Source organism: Hypomesus nipponensis, chromosome 15 (genome assembly GCF_054491055.1).
Source record: "Hypomesus nipponensis isolate SF chromosome 15, ASM5449105v1, whole genome shotgun sequence".
In the NCBI taxonomy this organism is placed as follows: domain Eukaryota; kingdom Metazoa; phylum Chordata; class Actinopteri; order Osmeriformes; family Osmeridae; genus Hypomesus; species Hypomesus nipponensis.
Window position 1 is genome coordinate 4713765 of NC_140375.1, and position 18091 is coordinate 4731855.

The 18091-nt window shown below is 46.8% G+C and overlaps 1 protein-coding gene across 2 annotated transcripts; it reads left to right on the plus strand.

Moving 5' to 3' along the window:
- Positions 1–736: 736 nt before the first annotated feature.
- Positions 737–17092, plus strand: per2 (period circadian clock 2). 2 transcript variants are annotated; one of them, XM_084673557.1, is made up of 23 exons: positions 737–886; positions 2987–3567; positions 5679–5771; positions 5937–6091; positions 7346–7467; positions 7636–7837; positions 8113–8164; positions 8733–8875; positions 9018–9096; positions 9186–9292; positions 9657–9810; positions 9982–10090; positions 10278–10421; positions 11492–11609; positions 11731–11866; positions 11977–12101; positions 12381–12473; positions 12655–12897; positions 13002–14221; positions 15021–15192; positions 15385–15583; positions 15833–15983; positions 16261–17092. In XM_084673557.1, exons 2-23 carry the CDS (start codon positions 3119–3121, stop codon positions 16417–16419), a joined length of 4425 nt encoding a protein of 1474 aa, XP_084529683.1. In that variant the 5' UTR covers positions 737–886; positions 2987–3118; the 3' UTR covers positions 16420–17092. The 2 variants fall into 2 exon arrangements, with proteins under 2 accessions (XP_084529683.1, XP_084529684.1); XM_084673558.1 differs by having other exon boundaries at positions 2990–3567.
- The last annotated feature ends 999 nt before the right edge of the window (positions 17093–18091 follow it).

Genomic DNA, 18091 nt, shown 5'->3' on the forward strand with positions numbered 1-18091 from the left:
AGTCATTAAATTGTAATAGCTAAACAGATTTTAGACAGAAGATTCTGTGTATTTCTTTGCTTAGCCTATGACATTTTATGTCCATCCATTTAAAACCGAGTCTACACCAAACGTTGGATTGGCCTGTCAATTCTTGTGCAATATTTTTAAACCATCCGCCAGCATACACTTGATAGGGAAAGTCATCTTTGCAGCTGATTTCTTTAACAACAGCATCTTGGTTTATGGACTTCTCCTGGTTAATGTAACATCTAGCTAGCCTATTGATACCACTCAACCACTTAAGATTCCGTCCGATCCATAGGCCTACTTTGCAATTTCTCAGTCTCACTCATTGCCACTTATGCAAACGCGTTGTTTCGCTTGTTAAGGTAACAACTACGCCTATTGATAATTGTACCACTCAATCACTAAAGATTCCGTCCGATCCATACTTTGCAATTTCTCAAAGAATACTGTCTCACCCATCGCCACTTATGTAAACGCGTTGTTTTGGATGCGGTCCAATTTCCACAACGCCTGCTAAACACGATCCAACATGGGAATCCACGTGGGGATGATGACCGTTTTATATAAAGAGACTGGCGGTGAATTAGACCAATGAGCTTCAGACAATGTTCTTTCGTCATGCTTTCCATGGAAACCTCAAGTAGGTAGCCAATGAAGTACAGGCAGAGGAGGAGTCTGAATTTAGGTCACGCTTTCAGAGCCTGGTTTTGCCAGTGGGCCAGCTTGAAGAAAGCCGGTGAAGAATCGTAAACCAGTGCGTCTTTACGTCTGGACTTGCTGTTCTGGGACTTTACATTCTAACATTTATCGGCTGTGTACAGTATTGGGACGAAGAGCTGTGTCAGAAAGTACCTCTACATTTGATTCAAACGCACAGGTTTGCTTTTCTAATGTTTATTTTACGAATATAGGCTAGTCTGCAAAATGTTACATAATATTTCAAGTATGCGCATGCTCGAACCTTTTTGTTTAAAATACATAATTCTTCATGAAATGTATGAATATATATATATAGGCTATATATATTTACACAGGGACCAATGCTTAAGAAAAAAATGTTTTTGTCTGCTCCTTTTTTGTCTCTTTAAATGTGCATTGAAAGAAAGAGTGACTTTTACGTAAGTGTGTCAGTGTACCGTAGTGTAGCCTATTGCAGGTCAACGTGAGTGTCTTGAATAGCAGGTCGAGAGTTAGATGGGGAAGGGACGATGTAAAACCTACTTACTTAGCCTACTTACATTTTTCGAAAAATTCTGACAGATGAACTCATTTAAAAGACATCAGTTATGCATGTTATTTAGAGGCTACTTGATGAAGCAAAGTGTATTGGTCCAATCACTGCTGAAACGTTTTACACTTTTCACTCACTGTGGAACATTGTATCAAGCAGAGTAGACGTCACTATAACATTTTAACAGTAGACTACAGCCCAAAACTTAGACCACATATGCCTAAATGTCATGCCAGGTCTACACATTGCAAACACTTATTTTTTTCGGTTACAATAAACGTTCGTTTCACAAAGATGCTATGCCACCTTTGCTCTTACCACGGACAATAAGTTATGTAGGCTACATTTGCATGTTAACACAGTCATCCAGATAAGAGCACCTGTAGACTTAAGTGATATGAACAGGGCGGACAGCTTCCGCGGTCGAAATATTTTTTGGGTAGAAAGTCACTTTTTGGCACGACTTGTCACATTAAGCACAGTTTAATTGTACCATGTTGAATTTTGGAGTATGTACTCTGAAATTTCTACATGAATTATTTGTAGGCTGCTATCTGACAGTAAACTTAATTAGACATGTTCTAACTACAAGATAGTAAGCAACCTAATATGGTCTTTTAGAAAAACGATTTGGAAACCTTTCTTGGCCATAGTCAGACTTTTTTCTTCGTCATTGTGTTTCTACTGGCCTCTTTCTAAGACCTCCACGTGGTTTTATGAAACACTGGGCTTTAACCAAGCCCTGTGAGCATGTGACTGAGCTTCCGTATTGTATAATGCCCCAGATCTGTGCTAGTAGTGCATTGGTTGGCTGGATCCGCCCCATTGCCGGAGTTGCCTTCCACTCTGAAAGACTGTGATTATATTCTGAGACACGTTCCTGTTAGGTAACTATTTGGTATTATTTAGCCATATACAACCACTAAGGGATAGTCACTAAGGGTTAGTGTATGTGTATTATGAGGTGTGTGTAGCCAGCGTTGATTAAACCAAACTGGTTTAATTACATGGATCACTTTAACATGTTATCAGGATCATTTCAGATTTTCCTAGTCTTCCTAGACTTTTTCTTGCGTAATGTTTAAGTTTTAACTTTGACCCATGATTCAGTTTGTGGGGCTGTCATAGTTCTGGCCTCTTGAAACATGTGTATCCTACCCCACATTCTGTGCAAGACTGTCTATGTATTTCAGGGAGCAGATGTCCTTATGTGACAGGTATCAAGCTGCTTTTATAACTCCCTCCTGTGGTGATTCATCAGTTATAACAGCCAATGCCAGTTGGTCTTCAGCATGTGGCCACTCCCTCTTCACCCAGCCCATGCGTGTCTGATGGTCTTCATTGCATATGATCATGAGTTGACGGGCCTAAATTGGTAGATTGATTGAGGTTAAGAGAAGAGGTGTGTTTTTACCACTGGTATCAAATCACCTTTACTTTTGAAGTGTTTATCTTTTCAAACGTTTTGAACGAGGTCACACTAAAAAGAACATTGGCTTGACATTGTTTTAAGATCAGTTCTCAAAGTAAAAAAGGATATTGATCTTTCAAAGGCTATAGTTAGCTTTTATCTTCAATGAGATTATAGTGGCCAACTCCTGAGCTAGTCCCTGTTAGCCCTTGTAGATTAGCCTACAGTAGTTCTAATAATAGAATCAGGAGTGTATCAATTGACCCCATTCTACCCTACTGTGTTAATGCTTTACCACTCTGATTCTCAACTCAGTGTGTTTCTGTCTCTCCCAGCAGGACACGCCTCTTGGTCTGGACAGCTTTGACTCCACTTCCAACTTGGTTTGATCCTTTTCACAATCACGCCATGTGGAAGATAAGGTAACTTCCTGTGCTAGGCCCTTTTGAACCCTGACCTGATCTCCAATGTCTGAAGACGACGACTCCAAACGGCACCTGTACTCGGCCCTAGAGAGGCGGGAGAGGCACAGAGAGAGGAGTAGCTTCCAGAGGGAGAACGCCTCCCCCTGTGGCTCCATGGCACAGCTCCACTGCATAGGCGGTTTTGGGGAAGGACGGAGGCGGGACGGGGTGGAGATGGAGACTGAGTTAGGATTGGCTTCTGAAGGGAGTGACAGCAGTCACGACCACTCTGCCCCGCCCGGCCCAACCCATGGCGACAGGGAGCGTCAACATTCCCCGCTGCACGAGGACGTGGAGATGGGCGGCAGCGGAAGTGGGACAGAGTCCCATGGCAACGAGTCCCATGGCAACGAGTCCCATGGCAACGAGTCCCAAGGCAACGAGTCAGTTGGCAGCTCCAACGGCAACAGCAAAGACTCTGCCCTACTGGAATCGTCGGGTAGCAACAAGAGGTGAGGCCTGTTGTGGTTACGTCATGGTCATCAAACCACAACCAGTGGAGAGACCCTGTGGTGCATGGAAGTATGCCTTGTTAGAAGTGATTGGCTGGGTCACTCCTTCAGGAGTGAATCATCGATTGTGAGTCATTAGATCAATACGGTTGTTTATATGACTTATGTTTCCTGGAGGGAATAAGAGGAGTAAAAAACTGATTGTTCACTTTTGCATGTATTTAAGGTGATTGCTAATTTTCCAACAAAAAGGTGTGGTTTTAAATGGGTTTTCACTAATCTCAGTTACATAATGGATCTTCATAATAATTCATAATTTTCAGATTCCTTAACTATTTCTAAACCGCTTTAACTTATCCTATTTTCAGTTCATGGCACTTCTGTTGTTACTATGTGAGTGAAGATGGGTAGGCTCCTCTGTCAAATCTGTGGAATCAGTGAGAGCTGTGAAAGTCTTGCTAACTGGATTCATTAGGTCATACACATGCATGTTGAAGTCTCCCACAATTAGAATGTTGTTAATTTAAGTTTTGAAGTCAGCGGCAAAAACAGCAAATTATAGGTAGGCGAGCTTCCTTCCAACCAGTCTCTATGACAACAGCAATGACGTTGACACTTCCACAAGAGGAGCACGTGATGCTAACAGAGGAGAGCGCTGATGCACTGGCCTGAAAGCAGACAGCTGGGTTTTAACATGTAGGCCACTTGACGGTGATATGCCTATGAATACAGTCATGACGCAGAGCTCATCATTCACTAGCCATTTCAATCTGAATATGTTTATGTTGTTTTCCTTTCATTGTGTGAGTCATATAGAATTCAAAACACTTTGGCAAAGATGAGTCAATGAGTGCAGTTGGTTGTGAAAGCACAGTAGGAATAGATACCCTGCTGCGGGAAAATAACGTTCTACGCCATCATGAAATGTGGTGAAAAAGTGTACCTCAACTTTAAGCTCGCTTTTATCATTATGTCCCACAGATGTTTCGTAACCCTCTATTGCATCTCCTTCAGATATTGTTAATAAACATAGCCAAGGGCCAAGGGAAAATATAAAACAATGGATATTGCGTCGCTTTGGAGAATACTAGCTTATGAATTTTCAATATTCTGCCAGGTAGAACCACTTCAGGAAGTGACTTCATTGTTCAGGGAGCTTCATTCAATAGGAAGAAGACACCCATCCTGGAAAAGGAAGTTAGCGCCTCTCAGCCTGTTAGTAGTGCAGTCACAAGAGGTCAAACTCCTATTACACTACTGGACCAGGACAGAAAATCGTACACCAATCTTTAACAATGTCCACCACTGCACCTTGTTCATCCATATTGGTTGTTATTCCCCATCTCTAAACCTTGCTTTTCTCAGCTCTTGTCAAACTAAACTACCATGTACGTTGTGGAAAAGTGGGGCTAAAGATGGAATTACATTATCTTAGTGGATTGTTGGGGGGATGTATTTCAGCGTTTAAGATCTATATTAAACCTGTCTCCAGTCTTCCCCATGAGGTTAATTAAAGACTCTATATCTAAGTTTACCTTAGACAGAAGTAGTAACTTTTAGCTGGAGGCTAATCCTTAGTCCATGTAGCTAGTGCACTATTCTAGGATCACACTCTCTAATGAGAAAGATTTAGGATTTTCTTATCCTTATAGTTGAATAGTTGTAGGGCCGCAAAACTTGTTGGCCTTTTCCACAGAAGATTTAAACATAGATTTGTTTTTCGTATAACATAGATTTGTTTTCGTATAACTATCATTATTTAATATCAGTGGATGTTGCCCTGAACCCCAACCTGTCCCTTTTTCTTCTCTCCTTATGGTAACTGTAATCCCAGCGGAAGATTACAGAAACCTGATCCCATATTCATATGTGTTTAGAGGTGAATCATTTCCGCTCTCAGATCTCTGGAGGTTATCTCAGCCATGGGGTTCAGTAGGCTGGCACTCACTCTGAGGCAGCCAGGACACAAAGGAACCCTCCCCAGGGCTGTGTGAGTTACATCACCTCCTGCTGGGATCCTGAACCGCTGTCTGGTGAAACAAGGACTTGGGTCCAGGGAGGAAAATCCACTTGTCTTCTGATCATGTTGCCTGTCTGTTTTGTTGTTGCAGCTCTAACTCCCATAGCCCATCACCCCCCAGTAGTTCCAACGCCTTCAGTCTGGTGAGCTCAGAGCAGGACAACCCTTCAACCAGCGGCTGCAGGTTAGTACCCTCCAACAGCCCCACAACTACACCCCACAACCAATTTACTGTTGATATCCATGAGGAATTCCTTCCCCTCTCCCCCACAATTCATGTGAATCAGCTCTCTGCGTCCTGGTGCCGCCTGCCACTCTGACCCGCCTGTGCCATGTGTTCCCCTCGCAGTAGCGAACAGTCTGCCAAGGCCAAGACGCAGAAAGAGCTGTTTAAGACCGTCAAGGAGCTGAAGATGCACCTGCCCTCCGAGAAACGGAGCAAGAGCAAAGCCAGCACGCTCAACACGCTGAAATACGCCCTCCGCTGTGTCAAGCAGGTCAAAGGTAGGCAGGCTCCCACGCACACGTGTCCTCGCACGCACACGTGTCCTCGCACGCACACACGTGTCCTCGCACGCACACACGTGTCCTCGCACGCACACACGTGTCCTCGCACGCACACACGTGTCCTCGCATGCACACATGTACGCCCAAACAGGCGGTGACTGGCAGGCATGTTAGGGTAGCGTCCCACGCAGCACATAGTGTGAAGACGCACCCGGCGAATGTGAATGCCCTCTGTCACCTGGCCCTCCACTGGCAGACACACATGCGTGTTCACAGGGAAGGGAGGGGTGTGGATGGTAACCAGGAGCGGGGTGCATGTGCCTTCTGGAGCTGTGTTCTGAACCCAGGCTTGTGTTTATTGAGATCATGTGATCGCGTTCCCTAGTGATGTACAACCAGTCACGTTGGGAGAACGTCCTTTTGCTATTATATGTATGTTATCTAGTGCTGTCCCCACTTAGTCGACTAGTCGATTTTCTGGTCGATATGCTTTAGTCAAGCTGCCATATGGCAGTGTGAGATCTGATTCCCGCTTGTGTCATCATTACTGAATCAACGAAATGTTGAACAGAAATTGTATATTATATTATTTAAGACAAATAAACCAACTTAAAAAATATATATTTAAAAGAAAAGGTGTCACTGTCTTCCCTGTCGTTAATCTGCGCTTTGTTTTGGTTTGGCATTTTGCACACGGCATGAGCACAATTGGCTGCAGAACTACAAACTCTGCCATAGCCTACTTTGTCGGTGTTATTAGTCAAAATTGCAAAGAAATCTGTGGAATGGCAGCATTTCATTAAAGTACATTTACATTTACAAAGTACTGGGTGACTCGAAAAACGTTGAATGCAAACTCTGCCAACAACGGTTTATTTTTCATAGTTCTACGTCAAATATGATGTAGCCTACCACCTGCAAAATGTAAGTTGGTCTAGTCCTACTTCGCTCATGCACTGGGTTGAAAAATGACTATGCCTATTACAAGAATCACATCCAAATCGAATGACATTATCTTCTCCGACTACTAGAAGAAAAACGTGTAAAAAAAAAAAAAAAGATTTAAAAAAATGATATATATGTATATATGTATATATATATATATATATATAGGTATCACCTTGGTATCAGTTTTGGAAAAAGGTCTGCAACAGTGTGTATGTGTGTCTATTTGGGCTCATTGGATGATATGTGTTTGAGTTGATGTTGTGTATGTGTGTTTTAAAGTGTGTGTGTGTTGTGTCCCGGCAGCCAATGAGGAGTATTACCAGATGCTGATGATCAACGACAGTCAGCCTCCAGGTCTTGACGTGTCCTCTTACACCATCGAGGAAATCCACAGCATCACCTCAGAGTACACCCTCAAAAACACTGTAAGGACAACCTTCTGCAATGTATTTAAATGCAGTAAAATAATACATATTCAGCTGATGTTTCAGAGCCTCCACTGGCTCAATGACAACAAGGCCATAACCAGCCTGTTCAGGAAATTACTCCTTGTGCTTACCCACTCAAACCTTTCTGTCTTTCCATCTGTCTAGGATATTTTCGCTGTCGCCGTGTCGCTCATCACGGGCAAGATTGTGTACATCTCAGACCAGGTGGCGTCCATCTTGAACTGTAAACGAGAGGTGTTTACCAACGCCAAGTTTGTGGAGTTCCTCAGCCCGCAGGACGTCAGTGTGTTCTACAGCTTCACCACACCCTACCGCCTGCCCTCCTGGAGCATGTGCACCGGAGCAGGTGACAACCTCTCTTCCTCCAGACAGACTACCCCCCCCAACAGACAGACACACACACACATAAAGACACGCGTAGTATGCAGAATACATGTGAGATCCTCATTTTACGGCTTACCATCTTTCACAGTCGCACACACAGTCATGGAAACCGATAATCATTTCATGAAAGCCAGATGGAGCTGTTACATAAATGCAAAAGCATCTATTCATGTGTTGTTTATTTATACTGTTTCATTTCCCTCCCTCCCTCCTTGCTTCCTTCCTTTCTCCCTCCAGAATCATCTCCCACAGAGTGCATGCAGGAGAAATCCTTCTTCTGTCGTATCAGGTGAGTGACAGGGCTCGGTGACGAGTCTCCCCTTTTCCTGCTTTAACACGTCTGTCTCAGCCATGTTAGAGAGCAGAGGAGAGAGAGAGGCAGAAGGAGGGAAGAGGGGGGTGGTCAGTAGCTTTAGGTCTATACTCCCACACCTGTCCTTTGACCAGCCAAGGTACTGCAGGGGTACAGTTTGTCTTCAGATAATATATCTTCAGAGAATATATTGTAAATAAGTCCAATAAATAGAAAAGAGATGCAATTTCACACTGTAAGTAAAACAGCCCTGGGATATTATTTGGTATGTCAACTCCTTAGAGTGACATAGTTCTTTTTGTGTCAGGTACATTTGTTGTAGCACTATATTTTGGGCATTATGGATAATGCTGTTTGACATATACAGATGGTGAATGAAAGGGCCTCGTCACAACACAACAACTTCCACATACTGATAGCTCTGTCTCTCCATTGCTGTAGTGAGGGGTGGTCATTTCGTCCTTCTGATCCTGTAGCTCTGGCTCTGTGTGCCATCGAGGTGATAACCTCCACACACTGACATCCTTCTTTCCGTGTGTGGCAGCGGCGGTCAGGAGCGCGAGGGTGACCTGCAGTACTACCCATTCAGGATGACTCCGTATCTGATGAAGGTGCAGGACTGCAGCCTGGCCGAGGAGCAGTTCTGCTGCCTCCTGCTGGCTGAGAGGGTGCACTCCGGGTATGAGGGTAAGTCAGTCCTCTCTCCCCACTCAAACACACACACACACACACACATACGTACACATTAAGATGCTGTATGTTGCACTTCCCCACACACTCCTAAGCACCCTTACCCCGGATTGACCCTGTTGCTGTCCCCTCTCTATAGCCCCCAGAATCCCCTCTGACAAGCGCATTTTCACCACGACACACACGCCCAACTGTGTGTTCCAGGATGTCGACGAGAGGTGAGGGCCACGATATACAATTGAAAAGTACATACCTGAGCATAGACGGGAGAGTTGTGGTGTGTGACTGGGGGACATGTTGTGTGCAGGGCTGTTCCCTTGTTGGGCTACCTCCCCCAGGACCTAATAGGAACCCCCGTGCTGCTCAACCTCCACCCCAGCGACCGGCCCCTGATGCTGGCTATCCACCGCAAGAGTGAGACCCCTCTTTGATTGACAGATCTGATTGGTTGATTGGTATAATACTTTCACAAAGACGTGCGCTGACAGTAAGTCTAGAGGAGAGGTTGCCGTGTGAACGGGGAACATTCTGGAGGATAGGGGACAGGGGGGGTCATTCCATTCAAACACAGGCGATAAATGGGACATTCCCTCAGAAAGTAACCATTCCTGGGAGTGATTTGAATTTGTATTTGTGGACTGAAATTGCCGTGTTGAGAGGAATGGACCCCCCTCCCAAAAATGAGGAGCCAAAAATAAATATGCGGGAAGTGGAGGCCTTACTCTTCTCTTGGTCTCTCTCCCTTTCCGCTCCTCTCCATCTTCTCCTGTTGGAGCAGTCCTGAAGTACGTGGGGCAGCCCTTCGACTGCTCGTCCATCCGCTTCTGCACGCGGAACGGCGAGTACATCACCCTGGACACCAGCTGGTCCAGCTTCGTCAACCCCTGGAGCCGCAAGGTGTCCTTCGTCATCGGACGCCACAAAGTCCGCATGTGAGTGGTCCTGCTTACGCACGCACGCACACACACACGGAAGCGGATGTACATGAAGAGAAATCAAACAGTTGCGTGGCTGTATAACTCTGTATGGCGTGATGTGTTTGTGCTGCACTGTGCCGGGTTGTGTTGAGGACTGTCCGTCTAACAGGAAGCTGTGTGTTCCAGGGGTCCTGTGAACGAGGACGTGTTTGCAGCTCCAACTTTCACTGAGGGGAAGATCATGGACTCAGACATTCAGGAAATGACTGAGCAGATTCACAGACTGCTGCTGCAGGTACAGGGCAAGCACGCACACACACACACACACAATCACCACATGCACACAGACCTACCTATACAGTCCTACATCAATCCAATAAAGACACACTGAATATGTCTCACATAGCATATACAAACACTCACGCACATTGTGCTTTCCTATAAATAAATACAAATCTATAACAACAACTGTGTCTTTTTAGCCGGTTCATAACATTGGCTCCAGCGGTTATGGTAGCCATGGCAGCAACGGTTCCCACGAGCAGCTGGTGACCATGAGCCCGTCCAGCGAAAGTAACGGGAACGCCTCTGGGAATGCAGTGGAGGAGCCGGGCAAGGCCAAGCCGGTGAGAGGACACACCGCCAGGGGTCACACACCCTGTCTTGCACTCTCATGGTCACATTTAGGGCTGCAACAAACAATTATTTAAGTAATCGATTAATCTGTCAATTCTTTTTTCGATTAATCAATGAATCGGATAAAAAAAAAAAAAACATAAATTTCCAACCCTTTATTCAAAAACAGAACTGACAGTGCAAAGTCACAGTGGAAAAAATCTTCAGAATGTGCACAAACAGGCACACAATTTTGAAAAAGTTATTAATATTACCGTGGATTTAATGCTATTTTCAGAGATTAGCAATTTATTAGAATTTTGTTTAAAACATTTTTGAAAATTGAAAGGTTGTGGAAGTAGGCCAGACTTAATTAGAATAACCTGGTGTATATGTAAGATTTTTTGACACAATTTTGAAAAAAGTTAAGATTTGCGAGGATTAAGCTATTTTCGAGGATTAGTGATTTTCTATCATTTTATTTGAAACTTAATTGAAAAAGTAAAGGCTGTGGAAGTATACCAGACATTGTCAAGATACTCTGGTGTCCGTTTGAGGTTTTATATTCATACAAATATTATAAAAGTCTACACTTTTCAAAATGGTCTGGGGAGTTTTCACCCGATCCCTAACGCTGCTGCAAAGTAGCGTCTTCAGAATGTAAGACAAATGTTGAATATGAAACTAACTTCACCTCGGTCAATTAACACACCTTTTCGACGTATTTAGTGTGAAATGCTGCACACCTTGGATGACTTAAGTCGTACTGATTTCTCCGCCATGCGTTTCAGAACAACGTTACTCAACAACGTCTCTCCGATGGTCTTTTCTCTACCTCCGCTTTGCTCCGCGCTCAACAATGATTATTTTTTATACTCAAACATCTCTGCGACTGATAGAGTGGTGTAATAATCGCGCGACACAACGAATCGATAATGAAATTCGTTGCCAACGCTTTTAATAATCGATTTAATCGATTCGTTGTTGCAGCCCTAGTCACATTTGCAGTTATTTCATCTTAACGATGCCATCAGAGACTTTATGTAACTGTCGTCCCCCCCCGCCCGCCCCCTCCTTGTAGAGAACCTTCCAGGAGATCTGTAAAGGGATCCACATGCAGAAGACCCAGGACCAAGCGCTATACCTGTCCTCTCCCTCTCCATCCCCCTCCAAACATGAACAGAGGAGGAACGCTGAAAGTAAGTCGTTCAGTAACCGCCAATGAAATGGCCCCTACATCTATTGTCTGTTGAGCATCATAGATTGTGTGTGTGGTTCCGTGCGCGTGCGCTGACGTTGCCCCGCCCCTCCTCCGAGCAGGCGCCCAGCGGGGTCCTCTGGGCCGTCTGAGAGACGCGGCGCGGGACGGCGCCACCGCCACCGTGGAGGAGCACATCTGCGAGGACCAGTGCGTGCACTCCTACCAGCAGATCAGCTGCCTGGACAGCGTCATCAGGTGCGTGCGCCTACCCTGGGGGTTAGGGTTAGGGGCGTGCTGGCGCCGTGTGCGTGTGTGTCGGCATGGCGTGCGGGCGCGTGACGGAGCTCTCCCCCTCCCTCTGTCAGGTACCTGGACGGCTGCAACATCCCCATCACGGTCAAGCGGAAGTACCAGTGTTCGTCCAACACCACGTCATCCAACTCGGACGAAGACAGGAAGGGCTCGGACAACGGCATGCAGGGGCCGCAAGGTGAGACCTCCGTCGCTCTGAGAGCTTGTGGAGGAGGCGTGTGGTGGGGGGGGGGCTTTTCACATCATCATCATCCACTCTTACTGCAACACCATGAGGCTTTGTGCTGAAACACCACACGCGCGTCCTCCTTCCTCCATGAATCATAGTCTATCAAAACATCTACGATGAGTTGTCGAGTAACTGAAAGGGGAGCTTAACTCACGAGAGCGTCGTCACGTTTGCGCTCGTGTTTGGCCCCGGTTGCTGGTTGGTGACGCACGCTGCTCTTCCCTCCAGAACCTCTCATCCCGGAGGCCAAGGCAGAGAGCCAGTGCAGCTACAGCAGCACCATCGTCCATGTCGGGGACAAGAAGCCCCAGCCAGAGTCTGGTGAGAACACACACATTGAGACAAACACACACACTGAGACACAGCCACATGCAAACACGGCCACTGAGACCCACACAGAGGTGCACACTGCACGACACTCACACATGCGCGCCCAAACACACATTATTATGATGACACAAAGATGCCCTTTTTCTGACTGTCCGCCCCACCCCACTCACAGAGATCATTGAGGACGTGACTGAAAGCCCCGCCCCCCCGCCGCCCGTCAGCGTGGTGTGCCCGCCCCCTCAGGAGAAGGAGGCCTATAAGAGGCTGGGCCTGACCAAGCAGGTGCTGGCTGCTCACACCCAGAAGGAGGAGCAAGCCTTCCTCAGCCGCTGCCGCGAGCTCCGCTCTGCCAGAACCTCCCAGAAGGACTGCTCCACCCACCTGCGCAAGCAGAGAGGAACCGCCAACGCCGGGGGTACGAGCTCGACGCCGGGCACGCACACACACACACCTGCACGGATGACATCCAGCTAGTGATCGTTAAGACGGGGGACTGACGTGTGTGTTGTGTCTATCCAGGTGTCAGGGGTTCCACCAAACTGGGAGAGGCTGCCAGACCCGAGAACGCCGCCAAGAAGGGTGGCCGCAACAGGAAGTCCAAGAAGCCGCGCATGAGGCGCCCTGATTCGTCAGACAGCGCTGTCTCCCATCGCAAGCCCCGCCCTCCTCTTCAGGGCCTCAACCAAACGTCCTGGTCCCCTTCTGAAGCCTCCCTGTCTGCTTTCAGCGTGCCTTATCCTACCATACTGCCAGGATACCCTCTCTCGGTGTACCCGTCTGGCCCGGCACCCCCTACCCAACCCTCTCACCCCGACCCCTCTCTCTCCACCCAAACCAGCCAAGCTCAACCCAAACTCAACACCACTCCATATCCTGCTCCCATAGTCACCCCCGTGGTGGCATTGGTTTTGCCCAACTACCTGTTCCCCCAGATGGGACAACTAGGGCAATTGGAGGCTGCCCCAAACGAGCCGGCCTACACTTCCCATCAGCCCTTCCCTACCCCACCCACCTACACTACCCAGCAGCCATTCCCAGCCCCTCAAGCGGCCTACACTACCCCTCAGCCCTTCCCTACCCCACCCACCTACACTACCCAGCAGCCATTTCCAGCCCCTCAAGCAGCTTACACTACCCATCAGCCCTTCCAAGCCACTCAAACAGCCTACCCCAGTCAGCAGCCTTTCCACACTCAACCCGCCTACACTACCCAGCAGCCCTTCCCGACCCCTCAAACGGACTACTCTACCCATCAGCCCTTCCAAGCCACTCAAGCAACTTACTCCAATCAGCAGCCTTTCCAGCCCCAACCCACTTACACCACCCAACAGCCCTTTCAAACCCAACCCGCCTACACTACCCAGCAGCCCTTCCCTGTACAGACCCAGTTTGTCCCCCAGGCCAGCTATCCCCCCCAGGCCTTCCCATACAGCCTGGCCCCTGAGCCCTCCAAAGTCCCCACCATAGAGCCCACAGAGGGGGCCGCCTCACGATCCTCCACCCCTGCCTCCGGGGGCCACGAGCCAGCCGCCTCGCCCCCGCTGTTCGAGTCCCGCTGCAGCTCCCCCCTGCAGCTCAACTTGCTCAGCATGGAAGACACCCAGAGGTCTGTGGAGAGGCAGGACAGCTCGGCGCCCCCTTGTGGAGCGGCGTTGACCAGCACGACCACAGCGGGGCCAGTGGGGCCCACGGGGGAGAAGAGTGGGGCTACTGTCACGGCCTCAGAGGACCTACAGCAGGTGAGAGGAGGTGTTCCTTTGGAAAAGACCCGTGTGGCAACTTTTATTCATAGACACGTTGATGCGAGCACAGGTTGTTATTATTATTATAACCTTTATTTAACCAGGAGACCCAATGAGATTAAGAATCTCTTTTTCAAGGGAGACCTGGTCAAGATAGCCAGCAGCATACATACAAATATAGTTACAAAAATACAAAAGGAGACAAAATATAGGAGTTAGTCTCTAGCTCTTTCAATTTTAATTTAAAAGCATTAAGCGAGATTAATTCCTTTAGTTTCAAGACATTTTGCAACATATTCCATGCCGAGGGTGCAGAGTACAGAAAAGCCCTCTTTCCAATTTCCGTACGGGCATAAGATAGCATGACGCAGTCCTGCGAACGCAGAGAGTATTTCCCGTCACTCTTCTGCTTTATAAGGACACACAAATAGTATGGGAGCAGACCAAGAATGGCTTTATATATAAATGCATACCAATGACAGAGCCTACGGGTGGTCAATATCAGAACATAGACCATCTTATTTAATGCACTGAGACCTATTACTAAGGTAGTTTGAGAACCAAGCAACTGCTTGCTCTGAGAGTCCTGAGTTAAGAAGTCTAAGTTTTAAAACATTAAAACACGTGCACACATTCTGAATATAACAATGCGCGTGTTAAGTGGCTGTTTCCAGGAGAACTAAGACACAGACCACATACGGTCCTGTACAGGGATTTGAGGTGTGTGGCTGGATGGTTTGGACTGCCTGACTTTGTCTCAGACGCTAACGTTGCCCCTCCTCCTGACGGTCCTCAGCTGGCGGGAGACGACGCCCACAGCGAGGCCCCCTCGTCCTCCTCAGACCTGCTGGACATCCTGCTGCAGGAGCAGGAAGACTCCCACTCCGGGACCGGCTCCTCCGGCTCCATGGGCTCCGGGTCCAACTGCTGCGGGACATCCGCCAGCGGCGCGTCAGGAAGCAGAACGGGTCAGTCTTCTGTTTGGTGTCGTCAGCACCAGGTTAATAGCCTGGTCATTGAGATCACGATAGGTTTTAGACTCCTCGTCGGTTTCACCATTAGGTTGAAGTGTTATTCCGGTTGTGGGTACAAACCACCTAGTGTTAGCATTAGCTACTGTCCAGTGTTGACCTGACCTCTGTCCTTCTTTCCCCCTGCAGGGAGCAGCAACACCAGTAAGTACTTTGGCAGTGTTGACTCTCTGGAGAACGACCCCAAGATGAGGGCCCTGCCAGAGACGGGCTCCAAGATGACCCTGGACGAGGAGGACAACTTCAATTACGCCCTCCAGGAACCCATGTGGCGCCTCATGTCCAACACAGACAAGAATGTCATGATGACCTATCAGTTGCCCTCACGGTGAGTGACAGACAGGATAGCCAATTGTAGGGTTGTGTTGCCCCTAATTGGAGGAATTTCTCATCTGACAATGTCTAAAAGGGATTTGACTCAACAAATAGAACGTTTGGTAAACAGTAAATGATCTGGCTGGTCCTGCCTGAGTCATTACTAATAATACAGATGATGACTACACAATAAGCAAAAGACTGAGCAAGCACTAGCGTTACGCTAAGCTAACCCAAATGTGTCCATGTGGTCGGTGTGCAGGGAAATCCAGAAGGTTCTGAGAGATGACAAGGAGCGCCTGCGTCAAATGCAGAAGAGCCAGCCTCGTTTCTCCTCGCCGCAGCGGAGAGAGCTGGTGGAGGAGCACACCTGGATGAGGAGGGGGGGCCTGCCCAAGGCCATCAACGTCAAGGTGGGTCACACACCATCACACACACCGTCACACACACCGTCAAATATACATTGTCATCTCTCACATTTTCAGTGAGAGTTGTTTGTGAATTGCCTTTTTCAACAGCTGCAACACACTTTTCTCAACGGAAAGTCTCGCACACACAGTGCTGAATGAAAAAAGTCACGTAAAAATTGTGTGCGTTTGGAAAGTACTGTGTCTGTGTACACGTATACCTGGGTGTCGGACTTCATGCATCGCACATTGCTTGTATTCATCATTGTGTTTCTGTGTTCAGGATTGTGTGTACTGTGAGCACGACTCATCTGCCCCCCCCATGGAGGAGAACCTTCCGGACATGGAGACCCAGGGTTTAGGAGGAGCGCCTCCGCAGGAAGACCACCTCCCCCAGACCACGACAGCAGCCGCTCGCCCAGACCCAGACTCTGTCACCTAGCGACTCTGTCAGCTAGCATCCTCTCACCAGCAGAGGGCGCTCGTCTGCTGGTGGACCAACGGACCCCAACACTTTACCTAAACACACAAACATAAACACACACACACTAAAGATGTACAAATGTGAACACTCCCACAATTGTTCCAGGGTTGTGCACAAAAGACAACTATGACCCAAAATTAGCATAAGTATTATGAAGGCAAAGATGCTGTTTGTTTTGTGTTCCTTTACATATTATATATTACAAATATTTTTGATACACCAAAGCCAAATTAATGCATTTCCCCAACTTGACTTTGCTCTAGAGCTGCATCTGAACCTTGTAAAGTGTTCAAATGTGCACCAGTACTTGTCTGGGTCTGTGGGAATGTCCTGTTAGACAGGTGTTGCAGAAGTTCTCAACTTAAAGGAAATGTGAACTTGGTTTTATAAAATGTATGTAGTGTTGAGATTGGCTGTCCGTTAGAAAGTCCTAGTATTGGAAGGCCTGTACTTCTCATTTGGACAATTTTCTAAATACTTCTGTTGAAGTCTTCTTCTTTAACCCCTGTAACCTCAATTCTCTTGTAACATTTACAGTGCGATTGTATTAACTTTTCAAATATTCTCTTTATATTGTTCTATAAGGCTGATTGCACAAGATACCAGAAAATAAGCAAACATCACTGCCTGAGCTTTTGTCACTGTTGTTGTCGTTTTGTTGTAAAAGTGGCATTCAGTTTTGGGGTCCAAAGATGTGAAGGTTACAGTTATGTGGTATTTGACATCACTACTCAAAAACACCAGCACTGATTGTAACGATGGAACGCCAGAATTACATACATACAGTATGTAGGAAATACACTCTGTTTTTAGGAAATGAGAAACCAAAATATCCAAAACAGTAGTGGGAACTATAGTAATCGGTGCTAGATATTAACTGGGAAGTTTTCAAGTGGTGCTGGATATTATCTGGGTCAGATCAGGTGGTGCTGGATATTAACTGGGTCAGATCAGGTGGTGCTGGATATTATCTGGGTCAGATCAGGTGGTGCTGGATATTAACTGGGTCAGATCAGGTGGTGCTGGATATTATCTGGGTCAGATCAGGTGGTGCTGGATATTAACTGGGTCAGATCAGGTGGTGCTGGATATTAACTGGGTCAGATCAGGGGACAGCAGGATGCCTGGACCACGTGCATGTCACTGGCTTCTTACATTTCGTCTTTACGATATTTCATGTCTGAAGATCATGTGAACAATTTATTTATTTTCATTCATTATTTTTCTATTCGTCATATTTTCTTCTGTGTGTCTAATTTTCTATTGAACAGCTCAAGTGTCATTGGAGACCTATGAGAATACCAAGTCGAGTTACTGTAAAAAGTGATTTCACCGAGCATGGATGTACTGTAGACTGGGGCTAAACTGCAATTGACAGAGATGAGAGATTTCATCTTTTGTCTTATATGTTGTGCACAAAAAACCTTTGACTTAACTGCGTTCATATTGACAGGTAGAATAGCTGATGCCCTCATATGGCAGGTGAAGGAGTTCACGTGTATGGATTGCTAAACCTACACGTTTGTTTTCATTGATTGATCAGACTTTCTGAATGTGCTTACAAGTTATTAAACTGTCATGTATATCTGTGTCATTGCCATTATGGGATCCTGCAGTCCTATCCAGTTTC